This window comes from Arvicola amphibius, chromosome 9 (genome assembly GCF_903992535.2).
Source record: "Arvicola amphibius chromosome 9, mArvAmp1.2, whole genome shotgun sequence".
NCBI classification, from domain to species: Eukaryota; Metazoa; Chordata; class Mammalia; order Rodentia; family Cricetidae; genus Arvicola; species Arvicola amphibius.
The window spans coordinates 94,235,775-94,245,672 of NC_052055.2; the positions used below are offsets into that span (position 1 = coordinate 94,235,775).

The 9,898-nt window shown below is 45.4% G+C and overlaps 1 protein-coding gene across 1 annotated transcript in view; it reads right to left on the minus strand.

Annotated features, from left to right (window-relative positions):
- Lonrf2 (LON peptidase N-terminal domain and ring finger 2) overlaps positions 1–7,150 on the minus strand; it is a 30,928-nt gene extending 23,778 nt beyond the window's left edge. The window contains exon 1 of the mRNA XM_038344020.1: positions 6,484–7,150. Within this exon, the coding sequence (XP_038199948.1) occupies positions 6,484–7,150 (667 nt within the window). The remainder of the gene's footprint in view (positions 1–6,483) is intronic.
- Positions 7,151–9,898: the final 2,748 nt, after the last annotated feature.

Genomic DNA, 9,898 nt, shown 5'->3' on the forward strand with positions numbered 1-9,898 from the left:
AGGCTAAGGGGCCCTGTCGCGGCAGTACATAAAATTCCTCTTGCTTTTGTGGCAACTGCGGTGTGAGAGTGGTCTCTTGGGGTGACCCCTCCTTGGTAAGTGGGCTTTAGGGTCCAACACTGTGAAATAAAAATACCAATGTATGTATTCCAACATGTATTCTTAACTACTTTTCTATTCATGTTTTATTAATTACTAAAAGTTTTGTTTAAATTCTTTAAAACAAAAGTGTATTTCTATCACCTTATATTCTTGGTGTGTGTGCTTAAATACTCATTAGATTCAGAATGCTCAGGAATGCTGCTTTTTATGTTTTCTGTTTAACCAGATCATAGATCCTAGATATTTCCATCCCTCTTAATACACTTTGCCTTTAATTTATTGGATGCTAATTTTGTCACATCAGGGCGCTCTCAGTCTTTATACGCCACTTCTTTTTTTTTTAAATAAAGTTTTTCTCATTTGGGAGCCCCACACAGTCATGCTTCATTTAGTCCAGCCTGTCGCCATTCTCAAGGGATATTCAGATCACTTAATGCTGAAGCAAATCGTCGCTTTTCTGGGTGTCTCATTTGTTCTCTGTTACTTATTTTTTCACTTCTAAAATTTTATTGTGTTTTTATGACTGGGGAGGGGTGGGGTGGGGTTGCCTTGCTGTGGAGGCCACTGGCTTTGAACTCAGATTTTGAGGTCCTTTACCTGCTGAGCCACCTCGGGTCCTCTATATTTTGAATGGGCCAAATATCTGCTATCTCACTAGAGCTTTTACATTTCACCTTTTAATCCTTTTGCTGGTTGCTCGATCGAATGCAACATAAAGTGTTGTCAGTATACTTCCAGTATTTTTACCACATCCAAGACGCACATTCACCACACAATGTTTATCGCTCATCCTGGCTTTGTGCTACCTCCCAGTTTCACTTTTATATAGATTATAAATGCCACAAAACATCATTTTATTGAGATGCCATTTTCATAGCCTTTCCCTTAGAAGTCTATGTGGCATAATCTGATACCAAAAATGTGTATCGGCGTTGCCCGCAGCTTTGGCCTACAGCATCTTGAGTCCCTTTCGTCTGTGAGAGGCATTTGAGATGGAAAACAACCTCTGGGTAGGCCTTTTTATTCTTAATTTTACATTTTATTCTTTCAGCAATCTAAAGATGTTAATCCACTGTCTTCTGGCTTCAGTAACTTTGTGTGAAAGTTTGTCTGTCAGTCTTTTTATGACTCCTTCAAAGGAAAAAAGCCTAGTCCGTCTTCTCTGATTCCAAACTTCTCCTTCATTACTTAGGGAATCTTGATTCAGTGAGTCACAATTTTTCATCGGCTGTGGAAAATTCTTGGCTCTTTTGTTCCCCCTTTAAATGTTTCCCTTTCTCTTCACTCCTCCTTTGGGTTCCGGCCTCAGAGACTTCAGAACCTTTGTCTGTGTCCCGTAAACTTATGCTCTACTTCACAATGTCTCATGAACCAGCACGGAAATGTTCTGTTAGTTTGTGTCTTCGTTTGCTTTTCTACGGCAGTGATAAACACCACAACCAAAAGCAACTTGGGGAAGAAAAGGGTTAATTTGGCTTACATATCCCAGGCCACAGACCATCGAGGACCAAGGTAGGAACTCAAGGCAGGAATTGAAGCGGAAGCCATGGAGGAATATTAGTTACGAGCTTGTTCTCTTCTGGCTTGCTCGGTTTTCTGTCTTATATACCTCAAAACCGCCTCTCCAGGGGTGGCACCGCCCACAGTGAGTTCTCCCCTTCTAGTCAATCATGAATTTGGAAAATGTTCCCATACTTGCCTACAGAACCAAGATGGGGGCATTTTTCAATTGAAATTCCCTCTTCTCAGACAACTCTAGCTTCTGTTAAGTCAGCAAAAACCCAAACCTACACAGCTTGTTCCCGCAACTTTTCATCCTAACTTCTGATGTTTGCAGTCTGCTTTTGTTTTTAACCCATCTAATTAACTTCCAACTTCAAACAAAATCTTAGAACATCCACCTTTGTGGTGTGTGTGTGTGTGTGAGAGAGAGAGAGGTGTGTGTGTGTGTGAGAGAGAGAGAGAGAGGTGTGTGTGTGTGTGTGTGTGTGTGTGTGTGTAACCAATTATCTGCTGAATTCATTATCTTTTCATACAATTCTGTAGTGTGAATTCTAGTTGGTCTTAATAGAACCTGGAGTCAGATATTGGGGTAAAAACCGAAAAATCAGAGAAGCAGAACAGTCAGCCACCAGTCCTTACCTCTATGAAATCCTCAGACCAAATGGGGTATCTTGGCTCTACAAGTCCTCAGACTGAATGTCTTGAGCTCCTGTCTCCTCCCAGCCATGTCTCTTCCTGTCTCCACTTTCCTAGTGCTGGGATTAAAGGTGTGTGACTCTCAAGTACTAGGATTAAAGGTGTGAGCTGTCACCACCACCTGGCTCTGTTTCTCTTTGAAACTGGATCAATCTAGTATAACCCAAGGTGGCCTTGGACTCACAGAGATCCACCTGCCTCTACCTCCCTAGTGCTAAGATTAAAGGTGTGCTCCACCACTGCCTATCTCATATCTGTTGGGGGTCGGGAGAGACTGTTGCTTCATCCTGGTTGCCCAGAACCAAAATAACCACACAGGAACTGTATTAATTAATTCACTACTTGGCACATTAGCTCTAGCTTCTTATTGGCTCTTACATCTTAATTTAACCCATTTCTAGTAATCTGTGTATCACCACAAACAAACAAACAAAACAAAATAAAAGAAGGCAGAGGCAAGTGGATCCCTGTGAGTTCACGGCCAGCCAGGTGGTCTACAGAGTGAGTTCCAGGACAGCCAGGACTACACAGAGAAACCCTGTATCCAAAAAAATAAAAAATAAATAAATAAAACCCAGCATGGACCAAGATTTCCCTAAAGGTCACTATAAACACCCCTCAAAAATTACTTCACCCAACAAAAAGCAGGAAGCAGTTTGGAGAAAAACTATACTCATATTCCCAAATATTGTTTATAAATGTTTGCTTGCATTTAAAGGGGATATGCTATAAAGATTTGCAAGAGTATGGATCTTGGTCTATTGATACAAATTTTAGGTCAATTTTGTGCTCTTGATTAAGGTATTGTGACTGTGTAGTTCATTTAAAAATGTAATGTATAATTAAGAAATATAGATTAATAGATAATCATCTATAAGAGTCAAGCTTGTAGTCATGTTATGTTAGTTAGATTTTCTAGATGTACAGAGATGTATTTCAGTAGGATAGGCATTCTTCAAACCTTTCAAAGACTACAGAATATAGCATTTAAAATGTTTTTTAAGAATTTAGGACTTATTATTTAGGACAATGAGACACATCTGCTCCTGGCAGCACCAATTACTTCAAGATGAAGAGGGGCATCGAAGAGGCTCCTTATGGAGTTGGTTAGCCATTTGGGCAAGAAACTGCTCTTGCCTGGACGGCTTGATGAACTGGACATGCAGGACCCACAGAGAAATGACTGCTGAACTTGCCTAAAAGTGAGACCACCGCCCTTCAGGGTTCCTGCTTCATGAAAGAACAGAGTCTACGAGACATTCTGCAGGACACAGAAGAAAATGACTGAAAAACTGCCAATATAGGCAGAACTGTCTCTGAAACTTCTTGCTTCATGGAAAAGTCTGCTGGATACTATGGTCCTGTAGGCTGAAGATGGATGCTCCAACGATACAGAAGAACTTTGGGTGACTGCCCAAGTAGCCAGAAGTCTCTGTCAATTCTAGAATTTTTAAAGTTCCTTACAATGCACTTCCTGTTTACTTAGGTAATATATTCTTCTGAAGCCTTTGATGGAGTTGAAGAATTTATAGTTATAGTTTTCCTTAGTTATGATAAAAGATAAAATAGGTATAACTGCAATTCTTACTTGATAACTGTTTTATGTAAATTTACTAGGTTAAACTTAAAACCTTTCTATTAAAATTTAAGTTATTTAAATACAAAGGGGATTCCCCTTTGTATGCTGTGAATACGACTGATTAATTAATAAAGAAAACTGGCTTGGCCTGATAGGGCAAAAGAATAGAGAGAAGCAGGGAAAACTAAACTGGATGCTGGGAGAAAGAAGGGTGGAGTCAGAGAGAAGCCATGTAGCCTTGCCAGAGACAGATGCCGGTTGGAATCTTGCCAGTAAACCACAGCCATGTGGCAATACAAAGATTACTGGAAATGGGTTAAATTAAGATGTAAGAGTTAGCCAGTAAGAAGCTAGAGCTAATGGGCTAGTGATTTAATTAATACAGTTTCTGTGTGGTTATTTTGGAGCTAAGCAGCCAGGAACCAACAAGCAGCTCTCTCCTCCTACACATATCTGTTCCTTTAACATATGTATTTATTTAATTTCATTCACAAGTTATTGCCAAAGATTACTTACAAAGCCTCTACTTAGATGAATCAGAACATTTGCTCTTACCTCGTCTTTGAAGTATTAGGACATGGTGCTAATGACTGCTACAAACACAAGCATTCTAATTCCAAACATTTATGACCTTATTTACTGAACCCAAACCTCTACTTTGAGCTAACATTATCATGAAATGTAACAGCGTGTGAGTGTGTGTGTCTGTCTGTCTGTGTGTGTCTGTCTCTGTGTGTGTGTGCCTGTGTTTGTGTGTGTCTCTGTGTGTGTGCCTGTGTCTGTGTGTGTGCCTGTGCGTGTGTGTCTGTATGTGTGTGTGTGTGTGTGTGTTGTGCAGTGCTGGGAATTGAACTCACGGCCTCACGAATGAACTCAGCACTCATTCTACCACCGAGCTACCACCTCAGTCTCCTTTTTCATTCATAAACTTTGAAACTAGGAAACCCAAGTTTAATCTTCTACTCTGAAGAGAAAGCGAATACGGGACATGTTTAATATAAGTTGTCACATGAAAAGACTGAACTAGTCAAAACTTTACAGTTGTAGGTTGAGTTCCAAAACGTATAACGTGCTTTAATAAAAGGCTTAAGACACAGAGGTTACAAAACTACTAGAAAGTTAACACACGTCTCCATCCCCAAAGTCACAAAATACTGAGTCACTACCCACACAGGTCCTCCAATCAACAGTCCCTTTCAATCACCACAACCCTTGCTTCTAACACCCCATAGCAGCGGTTCCAACCTTCCTAATGCCGGTACCCTTTTAATACACCTCTTCATGCTGTGGTGACCCCCAACTGTAAGATTATTTTCCTTGCTACTTCATAACTGTAATTTTGCTGTTATGAATCTTAACATAAATATCTGTGTTTTCTGATGGTTTTAGGTGACCCCTGGAGGGGTCATGACCCACAGGTTGAGAAACACTGCCCTACAGTGATTTGCCTGCTCCCCTTCTAACAAGTGGAATCACGCAGTAGAGGTGCCTGTGTGCTTGGTTGTTGTTTCTTCTTTTTTCAGTTTTTTTTTGGGGGGGGGGTGGTACTGAATATTGAATCTGACACATAATCAGTAGGCATTCAGACATTGAGCTATAGTCTCCCCCCACCCCCAACAAATTTTCAATATAACACAGGGCCTTGAACTCACATTACAGACCAGGCAGGTACTGAACTAGCCATTCTCTTGCCTCAAGTTTCCCAGTAGCTGGGATTACGGACAGATCTGTTCTGCCAGGCCTGGCAAGTCTAGCCGCTTTCACTTTGCATTGTGTTTGTGAGTTCAGCACGTATGTATAGTCTGTCACTGCAGCTGGCTGGTTTTCTTTCCTGTGGTATTCTACGAAGGTAGTAGGATATAGTCACCCATTCTGCTCTCACTTAAAAACAAATTTGTTTCCGACTTCAGTTTTTATTGTATGTGTATGAGTGCTTTGCCTACTCGTTTGCACTTTGAGCCGCTCAGTTTCCAAGGCAGTCAGAAGGGGGCGCCAAAATCCCCTGGGACTGGAGTAGGTTGTAATTCCCCAATGTGAATGAAGGGACCCAAACCCAGGTAGGTCCCCTTGGAGAGCAGCTAGTGCTCTTAACCAGTGATCCATGTCCCCGGCCCCTCGAATAACTCTACAGTCATTTGGTGCCGCTGTATACAGACCTCTTTGAAACTATTAGCAACCAGTCCTATTGAACACATGGATTCTACCAGATTTCCAGGAGGAGAATGTGCATGGGACAATTCTCATCTTCTCCAAAACACAATGGGCAAAAGATAAAGTAAATATTGATCTTTTAAATACTGAAGCTATGTAAAGGATATTTTGGATATATAGTGGAAAGCACTGTTAAAATAGATATCGCTTTTTCGTCACCCTATTTAACATACCTACCAGAAATTTTAAAGTTCTGTGACTAACACTACAGCTCTTTGACTAACATTGCTTTACATCATACACCAGTCTTGGAAAAGTCACCAGAACGATGTACCTGGCATGTGACCTCACCCTGAAGGGTAGGGTGGTAAGCCTTGTGCACCTCACTACCTTTGAAATTAAAACGCCACCGGCCACCGCCCAGCCCGTGGTCACCCTCGAGGCTGACTCACCCATGTCCAGGGCCTGCTGGCACCTGAGCAGCGCGGCCTCGGGCTGCTGCTGGCGTAGAAGCCCCCGCGCCTGGCCCGCCAGCCTGCGCAGCCGACATTCCACGGGGAAGCATCTCTCCAGCAGCCCGCTCAGCATCACGTTCACGCGCCGAGCCTGCGGCCGCCCGGACACCAGCTCCACGCAGCGCCTGCACACCGTGAGCCCGCTGCCCAGAGTTACGGGCTTGTAGAGCAGCCGCCGGCAGCGCGGACAGCCCAGCAAGTCGCGGGGCGTCACCGGCCCCAGGGAGCCAGCCGCGCAGCCGAACCTCGCCACCTCCCGCAACCGCTTCTTGCGCAGGCCCAGGGCGCGCGCCAGGCCGCTCGCCAGCTCATCCAGCTCCGCGGGCTTCAGGGGGCCGAGCAGGGCGGCCCCGCGGAAGGCGCCTATGGCATCGGGGAGGAGGCCGGCACGAGCCAGCGCGTCCCCAAGCTGCAGGCACAGGACACGGTCCGGCTGCGCCAGGCCGGCCACCAGCGAGCGGAAGAGCTCGGCCGCCTCCTGGTACTCTCTGACGAGGGAGGCCTCGGCGTCCTCCTCCAGGCTCTCAACCCAGGGCTCCAGCTCCTCGAGGCTGTAGCGCACGCCCCGGGGCTCCGGAGGCTGGGGTGCCGGCTCGGGGCTCATCGTGCGAAGAGGGGGTGTCCGGCGACGAGAGCACGGCCTCCGCCTTTGCTGTCAGACAAGCGCGTCAGCGGACCGGGTGCTCCGTGCCGCGGTGACCACGCCAGGACCGCAAGAGGCGCAGCGCAGCGCACGCGGCTCAGCCCCAACTCGCGCGAGGCGCCGTGCGCGCCCCAGTGGCTCACGTCAGCCAAGTGACCGTGGGAGTGTGGCGACCCCCTCACAGCTTCTTGACTGAACCTTTTCCTGCTCCCGGCTGGCAGCCCGCGCCTGTGCACGCGCATCCTCTTCTCGCCGCCGCCGCCGCCGCAAAGTCACTGCGCGTGCTGATGCGAGTGTCCTAGTGTCCTCATGGCCCTCCTGCATCTCCGAACCTGCATGTTTCCCAAGGTTCAGTTGCCTAGACGACCCTGGGCTCCTGAAATTTCCAAACCCTTCAATCATCCCCAAGAGAATAAGACCCTTGTAAAAGAGATCTTGCCCCTGCGCTCTCCAATAACACAAGAATCCAGACAATAAAGATCACACACACACACACACACACAAAATCCAGTTTACATTAAATGTCTTGAAAGTACAAATGAAGCTACAGTAGTAGGAAACGGACTGAAGGTCATACGGGGCTGGGAGAAAGGGCATGTATGCAAAGTCACACGAGGGAATCTTTAGGGGCAATATCTTGGTGGTGCTGGTCTTGATAACAGGTAAGTGAGCAGTCAGACGAAGTAACCAAGGAAACCACAGCTCTGCCTCCCTATGCTTGGGAAGCCCCTTTGTAGTCACATACCCTCGAGACTGCAGTTTGCTCTCGCTTAATGAAATACCAAAGCACTGGGACCTTTCCCACACGGGAGTGCGCTAACGAATTACAAGAAAAAGCTAAGATTATATATATATATATTTATAACAAACGGAAGCGATGCTGTTATGATGAGTATGATGAGGTCAGTGAGGGTGGCAAGAGCTGAATCTTTTTCTCTGCTAATTTAAAGAATGAAAAGAAAAACCGCAGGAAAAGCAAGACTTCAGGCCCAGTCAGGCTTTGTTGAAAGCAAAAGCCCAGGCACACCGCAGAGCCCACAAAGAAACAGACTCCCTAGGGAGGAGGGGATCTGAACTCTAGAATCTGTGTTTGTCTGGCAAAGTCAAAAAGCTTTCATGTCTCTGGGTAGGGGGGTCTTCTCCCTCAGAATTGTTTGGTTTGGGCTATAGCAGGGGATTAGAAAATCCAAAGGAAGAAAGGGAAGCAGACTGATTCCTACCAGAGGAGACCCCTGGTTGGAGATTTGAAATCTTTGTCTTGGAATGGGAGAAGAACCATGAAGTTGGCTGTATGAGATGTTCAAGTGAGAGTCCATTAATCTACTGCGTTAGGGTGAACTGATAGAATGACTATGTTCAAAGGGGATTTATTAGACTGGTTTATGGCACATAATCTGGTAGCTCAATAATGGTTATCTCATGATGGAAAGGCCGGAAGTCCTGTAGCTGTTCGGTCCATGAGGCTGGATGTCTCTGCAGTCCCAGTCTGGTACTGAAGTTCTAGAAGGCTTCTGATCTCCAGTCTACATTGGAATCCCAAAGTAACTGGCTCTAATACACACACACACACACACACACACACACACACACACACACACCACACACACACACACACACACACACACGCACACACACACACGTGCATCATCCAAAGGAAGGAAATGTTTAGCCTGTCTTCCTCTTGGAATGCTGGCAAAGGAAGTAGTTTACAACCTGGTGATCCTCTGCCTTCTGGTGAGCCAGGCTCCACCTGTATCTCCCAGAATATATGTTTACTTATCCCAGACCTTTTCCCCCTAAATCTTAAGCATTTCTCCTAGGCCATAAAACTCATTCAAATGAGTTATCACTTGTGCTTTACAAAAGCCTAAGAGACTTCCATGTTATCCCAGGGGCAGGCCAGTCCTGACACCCACAAGCATGTTTGCCTCAGTCAATCTCCCTGGACTCCAAATCTTGGGCACTATTTCTGAGTCAACAGTACCCATCTTGGGCTGGAGAGATGGCTCAGAGGTTAAGAGCATTGCCTGCTCTTCCAAAGGTCCTGAGTTCAATTCCCAGCAACCACATGGTAGCTCACAACCATCTGTAATGGGGTCTGGTGCCCTCTTCTGGCCTGCAGGCATACACACAGACAGAATATTGTATACAGAATAAATAAATATTAAAAAAAAACAGTACCCATCTTAGTCAAAGAAGCCAGATGTACTCTATGAATTTCAGTGTAAATGTGTCTTAAATTTGTTGTGCACTTGGGACTGAATTGCTCTCAAAAAAAACTCTTTCCCAAAATTGTGCTGTGCTTAAATATGGCTAAAGTAAGTGATCCAGGCCGGACTCTAGAAGTCCTGGCTCAGCACTGCTACAAACATCTGGCTGATCCAAGTTTCATTCTTTGTTGCTCTTTGTCTTTTGTTTTTTGAGACAGGGTTTCTCTGTAGCTTTGGAGCCTATCCTGGAACTAGCTCTTGTAGACCAGGCTGGCCTCAAACTCAACAGAGGTCCGCCTGCCTCTCCTGAGTGCTGAGATTAAAAGCATGTGCAACCACTGCCCAGCTCCAAGTTTTATTCTTACCTCCCCTTGATCGTCTTCCCTGCCTCCCTTAAAGCCTGAAGGGACCTTTCCACAATACTAGAGTAGAGAGGACTAAATGATGAAGCCTCCTTGCAGCTTCAGCAACTCATGGCCCCTCCCACTGTCTGTCTCCC